The sequence below is a fragment of the Sinohyriopsis cumingii genome, chromosome 8 (genome assembly GCF_028554795.1).
Source record: "Sinohyriopsis cumingii isolate HCF-2022 chromosome 8, ASM2855479v2, whole genome shotgun sequence".
Taxonomy (NCBI): Eukaryota; Metazoa; Mollusca; class Bivalvia; order Unionida; family Unionidae; genus Sinohyriopsis; species Sinohyriopsis cumingii.
The window spans coordinates 97491038-97510306 of NC_142968.1; the positions used below are offsets into that span (position 1 = coordinate 97491038).

The window sequence follows — 19269 nt, forward strand, 5'->3', positions numbered from 1 at the left end:
TAATAATGAATTTGTCGAAGATTGGAACAAAAGACTAAACAATATATGCAGGGGATATGACAGCAAGGATATTTTTAATTGTGACGAGAATTTTTGTTTTTATTTTAGACTGTTACCAACAAAGTTTCAGATGATGTGATCTGTAACATAATTATAAAGACAGTTTTAAAACTATATAAATGGTTATTTTTAATATTCTTTTGAAAATGATGAAGCAGTTTGTTTTACATTTATTTCACAACATGCATGTGATTTTTTAATAAAACTTTTAAATGTTTTAGAATTAAATGTACTTTTGACTTTCTTCATAGGTATTTACTATTCTTATTTGTCATCCCCTTCTAGAAAGGCCACAATCATTATAAGGCCACTTCCCTGCTACAATAGGGGTGGCCTTATAAGAGAGTGACTACTGTATGCCTTTTGGAACTGTAAGCAAGGGTTTGTTTTGTTCAAGAAACATATCCCAAACATGAGCCTACTTGAACTTACTTCGACATACCTGGACTACCGTTGCATTGCAACAAATTCAAATGCATGTCAACGGGACATGAAAATGTATCCATTTGCTAGTATCATATTTTCAATTCCGCCAGGATCAAGATAGCACAGTAAATATATTAATTAGACATAAATTAGTGGAAGAGTATCGATATAGGCTGCCAAGTGTGTGAGATGTTCCTGAAACTTTTACATCGGAACATGCTATGAAAGGCTGTTATTTGGATAGTAAGCACTAAAATAAAAACAACATGTGCTGTGTCTTACATTGTAGGACTAGCGCTAAGAGGAAATAATGTATTGTCAGTAGTTGAGATCGGGCTACCATTACACAGTGCTATTGAGCCAGACAGCTTGCAGTATGTGATGTCTGTCAGCTAAAGATTTCAATGATTGCAAGTTTATCAGTTGGTTTTTCATATGTGTTGTTATTTCTGCATTCAAATATGAATCTTGTGGCTTGACAAGCTACAGACTTGTTTGGTAAAATTCATCCCCAAAAATATGCATTCTACATAAAAATGTGATAACTCCATATTAATCACCTTTTTTATCCATCCATCTGTACATCAGTTCAGACTTTATGTAACCAGCAACTATGCAACCTTTACATGTATTTGGATGCCATTTGGTAGTTGACTTGCAGATTGCATAAAGGTGTGCTTTTTGAAGGTTTCTTCTTTTTTAGGTCTAATTATGACAAAGTTTTCCATCAGTATTACATCACTACAACATTCTTGTCAACAACTTAGCTCATGAACGATTCAGCATCTTTTCATGCAATCTGATATGTACATTGACTTGTAGCCATAGCTGTGCCATATCAAGTCGATTTTGAACAGTTATGGCTCTTGATAATTAGCTTCATGTCTTCACTGGACGTTGCTTGTAACCATGTTGGCTATGTTAGCTCTGCATCTGTTAAACTAAACAGGATGCGCTTTTTTAGGTGAACTGCCTATTACATGTACATGTGCCTTTTAATGTTTTTATCTTTTCCGGCCCATTTTTGACTGAGTTAATGTCCTTTTTACATTAGTACTTTAATCTCCAATACAGCAGATCCTTGTAACCAGCATTGCTGAGACTGTTTGATACATACAGTGGTATGTATATTTTTTAACAACCAAACTATTATGAGATGCATTATGTGATGATTTTTTTAAAACCTTGTTGGAATTCTTAGACCCTTTTGGAATTTTATTTTAAAACAGATATACCGGATTTTTGACTAGTCATATTCCAAGAATTTGGTACAAGGTAATACGCACATTTATAGTATCTAAATGTATAACTAAATATAGACTGGTTGTAAATGTGTTTCTCCAGGTTTTCAAACCAGATAAGATGAATGGGTATGAGGTCCAGTCAGAAGCAGATGCCATGATGGAAAGACAAAAGAGAGATATTATCCCTGCCATTATCCCTGGAACACCAGGGAATCCACGCAGGTAAAAAAAAGAAACCATTTAAACTGTTATCTTTCCTTTCTATATAATGATGGAAATAAATGTATTATCATGTATGTTTATTGTCAGGGCTGTTCGAGTAAAAAATACCTGGGACCAGGGAAGGTACTTTTAATGTAGAGTTCATACAATTTAGAATTTTCTGATCAGTTTAATATGAATTCTGTGAAATAACTACCATGGCATATATATTTTTTTAAAACTGCCTTCCCTGTGAACCATGTTCTCATTTTGTTGGATGGGCAAATATCTTGCTAATTTGAGCTTGCCTGAGCCAAAATTTGTTTATCTCAGGACTCTGGTTATTGTTTATGTAAATCTTTTATTCCAAATTACTTTCATACAATTTTTAAAAATATGATTTTTGGGGATCCAATTTTCGATGAGTTTTTTTGTGGCACCAAGCATCCAGTATAATACTTTGGTAAATACTAAAAAGAAAGACAAACTAAATGCCCATAACAAGAAGCTCTATTTGTAGACATATACATGCCAACCATTACTCTTTTGGCGTAATCATTATGCTTTTTTCCACAAAATTATGCCTTACACGTAAATGTATTCGGATTACACATTTTTGATATATCCCCCTCCAAAATAATTATTCATTTGTTTTCTCATTTTAATTAATATTCCATTAATCCAACAGACCATTTTCTAGAAAAGACGGCTTCTATGTAACTACAGCATAAGAGTATGCTTGTCTGTAGACTTACGTGCACTTTCCTAACAATATTATGTTCTATTTATAGCAGTTGCCCTATTTCCAAGCAGTAGGCTGGTTCTACTTTCAAACTTTTGACCTCTTTTTCTACTTATAAGCAGCTGTATGGCTTAGTTAGGAGAAAACAGACTGGTTTCTAACTTGTAATCTTTGCTCACGGATTCTTTGTTGAAATTGATAAATGGTACAGAACAAGTCTGTAGGTATTTGGCACTAAAAGTCAAGTTATATTTATTCTTGTCGATGTGTATGTTAGAGCAAAAACGTTTTTCATATAATTTCACAGATGGATTAGAAAAGATGAAAAATTGATTCAGAGATGAATACATGAACTACATATTACAGCATTCCATTCTAGGGCAGCTTCATGCCCCTTGCAGGCTGTGTGGAAAGGAGTTTAATATTGGTCATGGTGGTAAAAGAAAGAAACATTGAATTAGCTCATTTTACTAACTCCATTACTAAGGTAACTTCTTTTTTTAACAGCAGAACTAAATTGTGGACACGAATTTTATAAATGCAGAGGCGTTATGTACCAAGTTCTTAAAAGAACACGGTCTACCCCTAGCAGTAGAAGACTACATTGGTCCTTTGTTCAAACAGATATTTCCTGATTCCAAAGTTGCAGAAAATATGCATGTGCAAGAACCAAATCATCTAATATTGTTAGGTGTTTAGCAGAAGATGTCACTTAAAATTGCAGAAGCCATGAAAATTGGGCCGTTTAGTATTGCAACAGACAGGAGTAGCGATTATGATGACAAAAAGTTGTACCCAGTCTGTGTAAGAGACTTTGACAATGAAAAAGGCAGAGTCAGAGTGCTCTTCTTTCATTGCTAGATTTAACAGTAGATTCCATTGGAGAAAACAATTTTTTATTTGCTTGATAATGCTTTGAATAAAATATAAGTTGGCAGAACTGTATGGGGTTTTCAGCTGATGCTGCATCAGTGATGTCTGGAATTCATAAAACTGTTGCATTCTATATTTTGAAAAATGTTTCCATCATTGTTCATATCAGGTTGTCTCTGCCATGTACTTCATGGGGACAGAGTTGATTTTTTCATCTTATTTGCCAGCTAAAAGACCTAATAACTGGAAGATGTAAATTTCCTCCTCTTTGTCAGGTTATAAAAGGAATATTGGTTATTTACCATTCTAATGCTGACTGTGAGATTGTTCAGCATTGTTAACAAAAGTAAAACTGAATTTAGATCGAGGCTCTGTAATAACCAAACACTTAGTGCTTTACTGGTGTGCAAAACATTTAAAGTCTCAGCTGGTACAAAATGTTTTGATGTTAAAAGTCCAGACAGATAAATAAATCATTATGTACAAATTGAATTTTTATCATGTTATATGTGGATTACTCTTTTTCTGCTCGGATTACTTTTTTTGTCCACTTGGATTACACTTTTTCCTTGCCAGGGGTTGGCATGTATGTAAACAATAAAAGATATGTGAGAATGGGGGCAGTTAAGAAATGAATGAAAGCTTCAGATAATTACTGAGGAAAATTAAGTTCAATAGCAGTAATACATTACTACTATTGCATTGGTTTCTTTTCTGTGACTCTGCCCCAGTCCAAGCTAATTATTCCCTCCTGAGTATTGGATGGCCAGAAATGAAATGTTTTAAATATTCTCTATAGTTACTGCATTTTTACCAGAAAAGCTGTTTTCATGATAAATATTTAACATAATCTCTAACATTTTTCTCTGGTTAAAATAACCAATGTATTCTAAGACAAAAGAAAACTAGGACGTGTTCAGGTATGAGATATCATAAATTCATGGGGGGTGGGCATCCTGCTTGTCTCTGATTGCTGCCATACCACCAGTTGATTGCAGTTGTGATTCACTTATGTTGTAGAACCAGTCTGCACCTGCAGGTAGTCAGAATTCTTTCCTCTTCATGCAATAGAAATTGCATCAGCAATGTAGCAAACCACATAGTAAAAAGGTGAAAATAAACTCATGATATTGGCAGGTATTAAAAATTTCTGGACATGGTAATAGTAGCAAATTGGTAGTCAGGTCATCTGACATTCTTTCCAAGACTTCAACATTCCCAGAATAGCATACTGTGTATAGTGTCAAAATTGCATGAATTAAAAAACTACATCTGAATCACGTGTATTCATATGTAAAATCTGGCTTATTTATTATCTTTGTAAAGGATTTTTTTAATTATTTCTGTTGTTGAGATAGCAATAGCAACAGTTTAAAACTTAGATTTACTTACTGTATAATACCCGACTTTGGACTTGTGAGGCTGTGTTTTTTGCTTAAATTATTGTTCCAGCCATCTGACTGAAGCATCAGAAGTCCTGGAAACCAAAATGGAATTATTTGTTTTTTCTTCTCTCTTTTTGCTGTTTTTTTTTAACAGCAGGCTCCAATTATACTTAACTGCACAGAAATTAGATGTTTCTGTCATGGCTTTGTTTCCTGCACATGTGTGTCTCTCAGTATTTTGAACTGACTTGGGGATTTAACTAAGGACGAGATTGGTTCCATTCAAACTTCATTGTTATATGCTTGTGATGCCACAATTCTCCAAGTTTCAACAAAATGGTTACAAATGACTGTCTTGATGCTTTACTGGGTCTCTCTTGCTAAATCTGAGGTCAAATACACTACTGTTGGTTGACAGTTATATTATGGTCCACCATCATAAATACAGATTACTTCATGTCTACATAAATAGGGACACAGGTTGGACAAGATTAGAAAGTTTATCAAGAAATGTCATGTACTATCTTTGTTTTTTTAATATTTTTATCAAACATTTTTTCTTTGACCATGTCATAGAAAAGAGAAAGACTCGTGTTTCATTTCTCATTCCTGCAGCCCTTAATTTAAGTAGACTGATCCATAACTTTTCTTAAAAATGGTATATGTAGTACATTTGTAGACTTCTTGCTTTCCAGGGAGAAGACCGAATTTCAGGTGGATTCAGGCAGAATTACTGACCCTTCAAAAATTAGTGATATTGATGAAGATAACACCTTTGCCGTGTTTGTATCCTATATTGAGATCTACAACAACTATGTCTATGATCTACTGGAGGAGCTGCCCTTTGATCCTATTACGGGCTACAAGTATGTGTTACTTTATCTTTGTCTTAGCACAAAGTGTTTATAAGACTGTAACCTCTTAAATGTTACTACATAGTCTCTCATATTAATTCTGTTTTGCCATATATTTAAAGATACAAACAATAACACAGTATGAGCATTTTTATGATTCACTCACAGTAGTGTTAATAATAAAATTGTCCAAGGTTGTTAGATTCAGATGTAGTTGAGTTTTCCTGGTTTCTTTTGGTTAATTATAGTTTGAATTTCATCATTAAACAATATTGTAGTATTTTGAATTCATTGTTTTCTCATATAAAATAACTTTTATACAAAATGTTTGTGAAAATAGGTGTTGGAAATCTTTGTGGTGTTTGAAAGTTTGGGGATAAGTCTTTGAATTTATCATTCAGATATTCTTCTGGTAGTTTTGTGTCCCAATGTTTTACATTTGGTATTCACATTTTCATGCTCTAAAACAAAATTAGTGACAAATTGTTTGTCCGCTTCTGTAAATCTACTCTCTTTGACCATTTCAGTGTTTTATATTTCCTCTCTTGATTTTTTTTTTTTTTCTTCAATGAAAATTGGTTGGGTTTCATAGACACATGTAATTTATTTGTTTCCCAGTCATCAAAAAGAAATGAAAGATCTTCTGCCTTATGCTTTGGTGAATTTTCTGAAATTACTAATTCATCTTTAGTATGATTTGTGAAACTTCCATCGTCACAAAAGTGTACTGTATACGTGGAATAGGTTCCCAGTGGGTGGAAAACATTTACAATTTTTTCTCTCCTACCTTTAAGAGTCATGATGTTTCCTAGCATGTAGTCCATTTTCTTTTTGTCTTATCCTTATTGTTTTCTTTGTAAATCTTTTTGTAAGTTATTTGTTTTTCTCCTCCAAAATCTATTTTGTTAAATGTCCCAAAGTGTTGGTGTTTGTTTGATCAGAAAACAACTCAATCAGGCCAAGCAGGAGACAACAATGGTTGTGTCCCTTGATAAAGTAGTCTGTGGTGCTTGGACACCATAACTGAAATGACCAGGCTGAGATAGGAAAAGTAAGGTTAGCAAAACAGGTAGATTTATCTGGTGCATGGTTGAGAAATACATCCCTCAACTAAACTTAAATTTTATAAAGATATTTGTAGTTATATGATTCTGAGATTTTTGAGAGTGCTATCTTCATGTTGCAAAAAACAATTTGCTGTTTTTACCAAACTACTAGTCAGGATTGGGTACTGTTGCCTGTCTGGGCATTGTAAGCATGCTAAAGTCTCTTTTGAAGGCAATTTGTCTATGAAAGAGAACATTTTATGCATATTTGCCTTACAAGAGAAAAATGTGTAAATGATGGTAGTTGATGTCTAAATTGCACATAATATTTGTGACCATATGTAGTGTAAAAACCTCACACGGTTTAAGACAGGGTAACCCTACCCCCATATTTTAATCCTCAAGAGATGTAACATATGGCAACCCACATGTAAATATGATAATTATGACATTATGGTCTTTAAGTACCATTAAATAGCAACAGAGATGTTTTGTCAAATTCAACAATTTTTTTTTGTTGCCCAACATTAAAAAAGTGAAAAATTGAAAGAAACATACAGTATTATGAATTAAATTCCAAATAGTCCTAACACTTATATCGAAAGTTTAGTGTTCCGAGTGAATTCCAGTGGTATTCTGAATAAATTCCAATCTTGAATGTGCTGATGTGCCATTAATCTGGAATGGACAATGGTCTCTCACACAATACTAATTAAATATACATAACTATACCTTGGAAGATTTAAGACTGGGCAATCCCTATATAAATAAAACCTTAGGAGATGTAAGAAAGAGGAGACAACCATGTATATATAGCATAGGAGATTTAAGACGTGATAACACACACCTACCAACTCATTAATTTTGCCATAAGTCTTACTGAAGTCATGGAATAATATTTTTAAAAAATAGTAAAATATGATCATTGTGGTTAGTTTTAAATATTGGCCTGTCATGGTTTGGTCCGGATCAGGGTTTTCATCTTAGACTATGTAGGTCATGGTTGGAAACCAGATTAACTATACAGTGTTACCTTATTAAAACTACCAATGTTTTTCATGCACAACACCCATCTGAGTAGGATTTGGTTTTTATCTTTTATCATCCGGTCTGGAAATGTTATCCAGGTAAAAATGTGTTAAGGGTAGAGATGACAGCCTCATAAAAGGTTAAAACAGTGGTCACGAACATATTAACAGGATTAATCAGATAATTCATCATGCTTGCGAATAAAAAGTATGAAAGACAGCCATTAGATTTATTGCATATTATATGTAGACTTGTGCATTGACTGGGTAACATGATTGTCAATGCTGTGGAAACGTTGAAAATGACTAGAGAAAGTCTTAAATTTTCCTTATTACAACTGTCTTGGTCAGAAACTGGTAACGTGTCTGCTAATTCGCATTTGGGAGAAGTGTTAGTATATGGATTTGGGAGGTCTGGATATTTTTAGTTTTTGGTTTGGAAAAGGTCAGGAATCTTTTTTAAAAATTGTGACAGGACCTTGAGTTAGCAATGACAAAGTCAGTTACAGAGAAGAAAAGGCTATCGTTATGTTTAAGACTTTACATCCTTGGATTGTGAAACTTTATTGCTTATTTCAAGACCACATAATTCCATTATTTAACAAACACAATTGAATTAAATTTTCCTTTTTAAAAAAAATGTTAATGCTCCAGTGACTACTTTGTACTTTCTATACAGTAAGTGTGTGCAAGATCAGGCATTCCACATAATTCTTTTGCTTTTAAATTCCAGACTTCCGCAGTCAAAGATACTTAGGACAGATGCTGCTGACAACATGTACGTGATGAGCTGTACAGAGGTGGAAATTAAGAGTCCAGAGGAGGCATTTGAGGTTTTATATAGAGGTATGATTATATTTAAATGATTTTTGTGTGCATGATGGCACTTGTGATAAGTTCAGCATAAGGGCTGTTCCAGTAAAACATATCCCATCCCTCCCCCCCACCCCCGGGACGGCACTTCACAAAAACTTATGTAGGAGGTTGTGTTTCGAACTATTTTCATTCTGACAGTGGAAGGTTGGTTAGGAAAATCGTTTCTGTTGTGGATTGTGTTAACAAAATGAGAAATCGCTGGTGGGGTTGTCAGAAAAAAACAATGCATATATATTTAAAATTGCATCTAACCCCCCTCCTGGCTGTCTAATGTGAATAAAACATTGGGTCAGAAAATTATGCCAGTACACGCGAGTGCACATAATTTGTACAAATTCGCGTACATTTAAGGCAGTGATACATGTTAAGCAAATTATGTCAACATCGCAGATATAAAAATCGTGCTTTGCAGCTGTCTCTCAGCGCTTGATATGATGCGACATCCAGATGTCTGGATACTTCAGTTTGACATGAATGGCTGTTAAACTAAATTTGATTGGTTCATTGGGCCCTGGAACAATCATTTTATGGTAGTTTTAGCCTTACTTTCATCATGGAAGTTTTACAAATGTATTTTGAATAAGGGCCACACAGGAAACCAAAATGGCTGAATCACAACACGGTTTGTCTTCAGACGTTTTCATTCGGCAAATACTGGTTGGTGATAGCTATGATGACAATGAATTTCATGTATACTGGTCTGTTAGACATTGGGAAAATGTCACTGGAAATACCAGTGTGTGATTTTGCGCCCCAAATTGATGTTGAGTGCGAGTCTGATGAACGTGTTTGATGGACAATATGCCAGTTATATTTATTAAAGATACCCATGTCTAACCAAGCAGATTATGGGAATGTTGGGCTTAAAACCCTAATACAGAATTATAAAAGAGAAAAATCTGGCATAAGAGGCACCAAAGCACTGATTCAAGGAAGTGAATCTTTGGCAGAGTTCATGTTAGTGAAAACTGACAGAGGTCTCAGAAATGCTTATAATCACGCGTGTTTGGATGGCAGTTGTTATTTATGTTGGCAGTAAAATTCAAAGATTTGGCAGTCCTGCTTCAATCACCTGCATAGTGGGAAAATGTGTTGATCAGGTAGCTGTGCTGATATTTACAATGACAGAATTTAGTGGTTGAAAGCCCCCCCACCTCCCATTGTCACCATTAAAAGAGTAAATCAGAAGAACATGCTGAAATAGGTGAACAGGAAGATCAAAGGCTTTGACTGGCATCTGGGTGGGAATATCTACTGATATTTACAGTGCTTGAATTCAGAAGCAGAAAGACCCAGAGATGTACCTGTGGTCATTTATAACAGTACATGAAATAAACAACTTCAGCTTTCATTATTGTGTTCATTTCCGAGTGTAACGGAATAAGCAGTGCATGTGACCTCGGAATCATGACATGTTGAGACTTAGACTTAAATGAGTATTTTGGGGTTCAACGGCAAACTGACGAAGATTATAATGAGATTCAGGTGAGTGCTAAAGTTGTCAGAACTGATAGTTTGGAAGGGACAGTAGCCAAATGTGAGATGCCTAGCTTAGTGCTTTGAATAAGACCTTCACTCTGATGGACAAACAAGAGCTATGTCATTGTAATAAAGAATGTAGAAATTGAACTTCGGCAACCAATAGTTCTTATAATTTGCATAGTTTTCTGGGAGGGAACTGCAACTTTTGCTGGTGGGACTCATATTTTTACCAAAATGGGAGTTATGGACTTTTTGGAACAGAGATATCCAAGAGAGGATACCCATGGGGCCATACCTGTGTGATGTTGAAAATCGCACAACCATAAAGAATAGTAACTTGTTCAAGCTAGTTATGCATATGCCTTTCAGACAGCAGCCAATGAAAGGAGTTCACAGCACAGAATAATATTCGGACACAGAGGAGGAAGATCATATTAAATTCAGAAACACTTAACAGATTAATGCTCATAGTGAACATCAGAGGATCCCCATACAACATAATTGTGTGTGGATAATTAGTTGGCAGAACCACAATGGCAACAAAAGAATAAAGAGACAAAGTTTTATATCTTGCAGATGTATGACCAAATGAAGTACATGCTCTCTATGTGCAAAACTTAAATGACATTAAACATAAGAGACTGACTGATCTGTGTAAACTCAAAAGCAAGATTAATCAAATTTGTCCTATTTGTGTTTGGTTCTTCCATGTATATTTTGATCATGGTAGTATTTTCTGCAGACCTTTTGGCATTTGGTTCCAAGCCATCATTTGGCATTTGTATTACAAATTGGATGACTAAAAAAAAGTCTTATTATCTAGTACACTACATTTTTAAGCAGTGTCATTAACTAATGATGAAATTGATGAAAAAATACTTGATGTCATTCTGATATATGGATTCTTTACTACACTATTAATCTGTTCATCCTGATTCTTTTTTTTTACCAGCTCCTTAAGTCTTACTGGTACCAGTGCTTTTAATAAAATTGTAACTTTTATTTTCTTGCAATCTAAATATTTGTAATCATGTGTTATTGTCAAAAGGTAAAATGTGCTTAGTGTTGTAAAATCTAAAACTATTAATTAGCAAGGGACTTAAGTAAAAAGTGGACAGAAATTATTGCCATATTACAGTGTTGTTAGAAACAACAGAATAGTTGTACAAGATGTATTTTGCAAAGTTGTAGAAGTAGTGCTCGTATTTTCACCACATATTCTACTTAAATAATAATCTCATTATTTCTGTATATTCCTATCAGTATTTTAATTCTTTTGACAACATAGTAATTAACTGTCAAATATGGAGTAGGCCGATGGTTTTTCTGCCATCCCAACCAAGACCCCACCACAACCATGTGACCATGCCCAATAACATCACAGTAATAATCGCTATACAACTAGAGATGACATATCTTCAAGAATTTTGATTTTATTAGAGCTGTAAGAGTGGAATAGTAAGAAAGTGACATATTTAAGTGTTAGGGAGATATTTAATGATGGCTATTCCTCACGCCACAACTTCCTCATTGGAGATCATACACACACAAAACTTGGAGTAAATCCTGAAATCCTGGCAGCATCCCTGCAGGGGAGATAACTTGACAATTCAATTTTATTGGTCCCATGGTATTTCTGTTACTTGAACATTATCTTACAGTGTGTCCAGTATGCTTGGTCAAAAAAGGCTTACAACCATTGAGAGTTGTTAAAGGACTTGCATTACTACTGATGTGAAAGAACAAGAACCATACTATAAATCAGTGAAGATAAAATAGAATATATATGGGTTTGACTGTTCCTGATTGGTTGATAATGAAAGTAAGATTTTAGTAGAAGCAATTTTTTGAGAGCTTGTCCTACTTGTAACTGAAAAAAGTGATGGGACATTGTTTTATTAACATAATTTCTGTCCCTTTACAGACCGGAGTTTGGACGACTTATTACTGAAATCAGCAGCTGACTCTTTGGGTGCACTATTGAAAGCACACATTTCAAATTTGCATAGATGCAGCTGTTATGGTTTTCTTTTTACAAAAGCTGTCGGCGTAGATGTGTCTGTACTGATACAAATTTGATCATGAGCACTCGAAATTTTAAGTAACTGAATTTTAATATCATGGTGTTTGCACAGGTTTGCAGTGGGAACTGAATTAGTACAAAGAGTCCTGAACTCGTGAGTTTTGTTCAGAAATATGGAATCCAAGCAGAATACATCTAGAAATGTAGAGGTTTTCAATCTTGGATTTAGTCTCCCCATTGTGTTTCACGCTGATATGCATATTCATAGAAGATTTGTATAGTAGTATTAGGAAAAGTAAGTGAGAAATTTAGATGCATATCATAAACAAGACAAACAGTATATGGGGGGACAAGATCATAACAACAGGCTGCAATGGAGAAGTATAATAAAAACAATAATGAGTAGAAGTGTGCCTCTTTTTTATGTGTGCAACATTATTTTCTTAGCTTCAGTAAGAAATTTCATCAAAACGAAGACAATAAACAGGTACATTTAACTAAACCAGTATGAATTTAGCTACTTAAAAGATGTATCAAATCAATTTTAACCTTCTGGTCTGTTTCTGTCCATTCTGGTGATATGTCCACTGAATCAGTATGGTTGGAAAAATATTTGGCAAATTAAAAATTGAAAAATCTTTTGGCAGATTATGATTATACACTGTACTTCTGTCTGAGATGTGAATAATTTTATTTCTTTGTTGATTGTGGTTGTTGCTCAGTTCAAATGCATTATTGATAAAACATTGATGCATTCTCATACTTTGTTACAAATATTTATTACAGATGCATATCTCCAGATATTGGAGAATATAGCTTGAATAAGTTATAACAGTTCTAGTTGGAACAATGAACACTGTTAGAGAAAATTTAAGTGAGCTAAAATATAAACTTTTCAGCAGTGTGTGATGCAGGATTGCTCAAGACTTTTCCATCTTATATGCTTACCATGAAAAATCCATTTGTACCAACTGATGATGACTTTTAGGTAACTGTCAGAAACGCATAATTGACGATATTCAAAGGTCTACAAAAATTACTCAAGTCAAAAGTTATAAACTTATACAGCTGTGGCAAAAATGATTGACTAGTACCTTTGCTGCTGTTGCCACAGTTGATTTTTAACAATATATTAGGTGAAGGAAGAACCCCTAAAGACCACCAACCTAAACTGGTTGATCTGTGACACAAACTCACTCTGTGAGATGTGCAAGTGATGTAAAAGCAAGCACCTTAGTACACTTGGGCACATGGAGTATGTGTTGATTTGACATTTATCTCCAACAGCCGAAGTCATTTAGACATGAGATCTTGGGTTTCGATAGATCATTATGGCCTTTACAACATTTTCAGATGAAGAGAATCTATATATGGCAGCAAGTTTTACTGCTGAAGAAAATCCATGTCCTTTTGAGACACCAGCAACCACTTACGTAGAACCACTGACCTTCCACAAGTAACTGGCAACATTCTCATTTACACACTGGAGGCAAGTAATCACATGACAAGCATCTTGTACCACTGCCATGGAAGCCCCTCAGATCTGTATCACAAGACAAGCATCTTATACCACACTGTCATGAAAGGCCATAGGTATAAGTCTCATATGAAAGACTAGAAGTGGGAGATAGAACCTGTGACAACTGGATTGAAAGTGCAGAATGTTACTGCATGGCCAGCAGTGATGATGATGATGATGCTGTTGACAATACAGTTAACTGCAATGACATTTATTTTATGAGTGTTCTGGGGAAAATGATATTAAATGACTTATGATATTAAGATGTTTGACTTGGTGTATTTTTTAATAACTTTATATTAGTCTTGCAACAAGCATAAAAATAAGACATTGGTAACTGAAATATATGTTCTTACAAGAAATGATATAGTGTAAAAGTAGACTGAAATAATGCAACATCACTTCCACAGGCATCAATGTCTTTTTTCTTCTGACAAATCATGTATTATAAGTTTACCAAAACATTTATTGAAAAAATTAACAAGGAATCATAGAATCTGACCAGACATTTAAAGCAATACAAGATTTTAACTATTATTCTAATCAAAAGCAGCATGCCTGAGAACAAAGAAAAATAGCAAGACATAGTGATCACTTTAGTAAACACAGAGTTTAGTAAGGATACAAATTCATGATATCTGTATTAGAATAGAAATATCTATTATAAAATCTGTATTTGTGGATGTTAAATCAGTAGGTATTAAGGGACTGATTAAAGACATCTACAAAAAATAAGCCACCGTGAAAATTTGTGACTTCACAGTATACTTGGCTGACAGACAAACAAACAAAAGGACAAAAGATTGATTATAATGAATGAATACAAATAAAATATGCAGTAGATATAATCTATAAGAATTCAGTAGATTACCTACAGTCAGCTGTCATTTAAATCGCTTCTGTCCCCAAACCAACATTAAAATCACTTCTACTGCCCACTAACCCATAGCCAGAAATTATTTTTAATAAATATGCTTCTGTAGGGGGCAGTGTTTTTTGATTAAAACACATCTGACGGTGGATCATAATTTTTTTTTTATTGCTTCTGTTGTGGGTTGGTTGAATTTGAAAGTGCCTTCCCCCGGGGGGGTATATGTTTTACTGGAACAGCCCTAAGTTGAGGCTTGTCAATAATGGTGTTTATCCATTTCAGATGATATGCAAGTATCCATTTTTGTGTACTAAAAATTTAAGTGACTATAGGGCAGTATATCTTATTAGGTTTAGGTGATCTTCATTATACACCACTCCCTCGATAACTCGCGCACATCGGGGTCCAGAAACATCGACCGCACTATAAGCGAGGGGCGAGTTATCGAGGGACCTATAAAATAAGCCCAAAACCAATAAAGTGATTGACGACATAACGGAAAAATGGGGGGGGGGGTAGGCAGATTATACTGTTGAATATTCACTTTATAATCGTTCTGAGATTAACTGTTAATAAATATCTCTTCATAACGGTGTATTTTATTATTTTCTCATAGGACAACATTAAAAATTTCAGGATAAATTACAGTATATTGAGGCGATCATTGAAAACATTATTCCACGTGGTTTCCGTTCGCTGAACATGTGTACCACTTCACACATTGTGTACTGCGTCACTAATTTTTATGTTGAATTGTATACATTCTAGTTTTATTGTTTGAGCCAAATTATAATTTTTTTTTACACAAAAGATCGACTCTTTTCGAGAAACAGTGTCGATCGAACGATAGATAGATAGATTTGAATGCGATAGAAGTAAAATGAAAAAAAACAAAAAAACAAGAGTTAATCAGTACTAACATATTTAATTGGTCTCAAATTTAAAACAACGTAAATTAGAACAAGTTAATACTTGCCGTTTGTGCCACGCTTGACAAATATCAATTCACTTTTTGAAAAAAATCAGTTAATTTTTTTTGTGTGTGTTACTCCTTGGTTTCTCTGCCGCCGAGCAAAATCCCTCACATTTCTCAACTGCATGAGCTTTACGTAGTCAACATTTTGGGTCTCCAGCCACCTTATGGCTATATCAAAATATTTGCTTCCTGTGCAGAGGGGTGGGGGTGCAACATCTGTGTCTGCATCACTTTCAACACTTGTGTTATTCCAGTTAGAATCGTCTTCTGCTGCAAATTTGTTCTCTATAGAAATAATTATAGTTTCATCTGACATATATGCGGCTGTAGGGCAATCATTGTCAGAACAAATCCACTCCTCCATCAAGAGAAACGCCCATCTCAGGACCATGAGTCTGTACTAATTTCTCCCAAACAGCCTCGGCATTAATGACATCAGTTTCACTGAAACATTCGAAGTCACTATCGTCGTCGTTGTCTCTGTTACTGTTTTGCTTTACGTCAAAGGCAGCTCCAAGACCCTTAATCCAGCACCCGAGGTCTCTTGTAATCGATTTTTTTTTAATACAACAAACACTTCCCCAAGTTGTTGATCAAAACAAAGCCGGCATGTACATGTAATTAGGTTCTCACAGAAGTACTCACGGGTTTCGATGTGACGGTCGATTGACTCTTTTCATGTTTTCAGTGAACAGACTATGTTGTAATTATAATGTTTACACTGAAACGGAATTAAAGGATTAGAACGTGACTTTCACACAGGAAGTCGTTTAATTGGTGTTTATTTCATTCTCTGTTGCCACCTGTTAACATTTACCAGAAGTTTTCATTGATCGCTATTTCACCAGACTGTTTATTTACAGTATAATGACAACTATTTATCCTAAAAACTTACATAATATATGATATCTTTAAACAGAGGTCTCGCTAGGATTTTAAAACTGGGTCTTTCTGCCTCTGAATTCAATCACTAAATATCAGTATATTTTTTCACTCGGCCGCCAAGTCAAAGCCTTTGAACTAGCCGCCTAGCTGTTGCATCATGTTCTTTTTTTTTTTTTTTAATGTACTCTTATGAAATAGCAACAGTACATCAAAGAGTCTTTCAGTCACTGAATTCTGTCATTGTAAATATCAGCACAGTAAACTGATCAACACATTTTCCCACAAAGCAGGTGGCTGAAACAGGACCGGCAAATCTTTGAATTTTCCCGCGCACCTGTTACATGCGTACGGAGGACTCCCGCCTTTTCTGCGTCCCAGATCAAAAATTGGCGTCCAAATACGCGTAATTAAGCGTTTTTGAGATCTCTGAAATTAATTCTTCTCTAGAACTTGCAAATTTCAAAATATGGATTATATTTTTACGGGCATTAATCACCATTTTCGATGATAAAACGAGCAATGTATCAAGGTTTAATTTATCAATTCTTATCGTAATTTTTTTCATGTTCAGCATATTTTAAAGATATTTTAAATACATTTTCTCTGGAAAAAATCGGGAGCCAAGACAGACACCGCGTTATAAGCGGGATCGCGAGTTATCCGGGCGCGAGTTATCGAGGGAGCGGTGTACTTAAGTAAACAAGTTTAAATAAAACATTCCTTAAACTGATGAAGCTGAAGGTCAAAATCCATGGTGGGGGTCATAGTTAATGTTTTTATGTAAATAAACCAATTTTGTTTCTCTGGGTGAATTTTTTCTGTTATCAAATATTTCACATAAATGTACATTGGGACAAAAAGCATTATGTGGGAGGTCATGGTTTCAAACCCCGGTCGAGTCATACCAAAGACTTACAAAAATGGTACTAACAGCTGCCTCGCTAGGTTAGTATTAGAACTGGTCAGCCTGGTGTCAGGATAATGTGTCTGGGTGGGACATAATGCCACATGTTTGCTGCATGATGCCCTAGTAATAGACATCACTATAAACTCACACTGCAGACATTGTAGCAGTATGACTGGAAAATTGTTAAAGCTATGTTAAAAATCTAGATCACACACAAAGCATTTGATGCCTTTATTATAAACTGTATCTTGATGTCTCTATAACGCAGGTCAGAAGAGAAGGAAGGTTGCTCACACATCTCTCAATGCTGAATCCAGTAGAAGCCACAGCATCTTTAACATCAGGCTTGTACAAGGCCCTCTAGATATCCGTGGAGAGGAGGCACTACAGGTACATACAAAGAAATATCTTTAATATACTTGTCAGGCATATTGTCTGCAAGATCAGAAGGTTAATAGGCAATTAGCTTTTGACATTATTTGATCATCAGATAAGGTAACAAACCACAAATGATGATTTGTAAGTGATGTTTATGAGTAGGTATTCAGTATAAAGAGGTAATATTTGTATTATATATAAATATAGCAAGTTAAACTTGGTTGTTATAGATGCATGGTCTATATATGTACGTTACTGATGCAGGTTTGCTAGCAGCATTGTGTTCGAACACAGCATTTTAGCTCAAAACATCACAGAAGCTGTTGGCTGGTATGCATATTCAACCTGGCTCTACAGAGACAAAACCTGAATTTGATCGGTCCTGTGGCTGTGGCCCAGATAACCACCAGACCCAATTAAACCAATAAGAGCCTCTTACGTTCATGATATTCACCATGTAAAATTCTGATGGTAAAATTTCCATAATTATCCTCCTAATCTAATAGAGCAATCATGTGATCATAGGCTGTGTTGCTTGAATTAAAAGAGCTTTTTGTAGGTTCTTGCTGACATGGTGAATCCAATCTTGAGCCCCCACATGGTTTCATTGTCCATCTACAGGGTTCACTCTCCAGGTTCCAGGCAAGAAGAGTATTATGGACTGCCTGTCTAAAAGGGGCAGGAATGTACTCGTGGAATGGTGTCAGCACCAATCCATTGCAGAGTTTCTGTTTAAACTGTGGAAGGAGACAATTGGTAAGCTTGTTCAGGGCTTGGTTGAAAAGAAAGGCCCCCTTTTGTGTGCCTCCATTCCTACATCAGGCTTTGGCAGTGAATGTCTTTGGTCTATGGTGGGGTTGTCTTTTTCTTATGCCTTCCCACCCTGCAGAATGATTCTGCAAGTGCGCTACAATGTCAGAAGTTCGGCTGCCCAACTAATTCTGATAGCCTGTCTGTAGTTGTCCCAACAGTCCTTGTTCAGTAATTGACTAAACCTATTGCTTGACAAATTCAGGTGATTACATCAGTGGAAGGATCTACTGTCACAGCACAGAGACTCCCTTCTCTACATGAATCCACAGATTCTCCACCATCTCTTTGCTAGGACCAGTTTTGAAACATCCATCATCCACACATGCAAACCCTGATAATGTGACCATCAGTCTGACAGAAATAATCCTTAAAATATGGCCTTAACAAATTAAAGCAAAAATTACAGAAATGTGCATTAACTCCTGTTACTGGGTTAGTCTTCTTTGATTTGGATCCAGGTTTGATATTAGATTTGAATGGAGTTGGTCAGGGAACCAGAGTACCTCAGTTGCTTTAAATTGCATATATTTGTTCCTGCAAAACATCTGCACAATCAATGTAGAATTTTTAAAAAAAAATTACATCCATTAAGCAGTACATTTTCAACACAAAAGGGATAATAATCCTCTTGAAATGCATTAATAGTACAGGAGAAAAAATGGAATATTCATATTCTTTGG

At 35.1% G+C, this 19269-nt stretch overlaps 1 protein-coding gene across 1 annotated transcript in view; it reads left to right on the forward strand.

Moving 5' to 3' along the window:
• LOC149794203 (kinesin-like protein KIF23) overlaps window positions 1-19269 on the forward strand; it is an 86184-nt gene that overhangs the window by 21523 nt on the left and 45392 nt on the right. The window contains exons 7-10 of the mRNA XM_089968311.1: window positions 1831-1952; window positions 5627-5797; window positions 8593-8705; window positions 17667-17788. Of these exons, the coding sequence (XP_089824437.1) occupies window positions 1831-1952; window positions 5627-5797; window positions 8593-8705; window positions 17667-17788 (528 nt within the window). The remainder of the gene's footprint in view (window positions 1-1830; window positions 1953-5626; window positions 5798-8592; window positions 8706-17666; window positions 17789-19269) is intronic.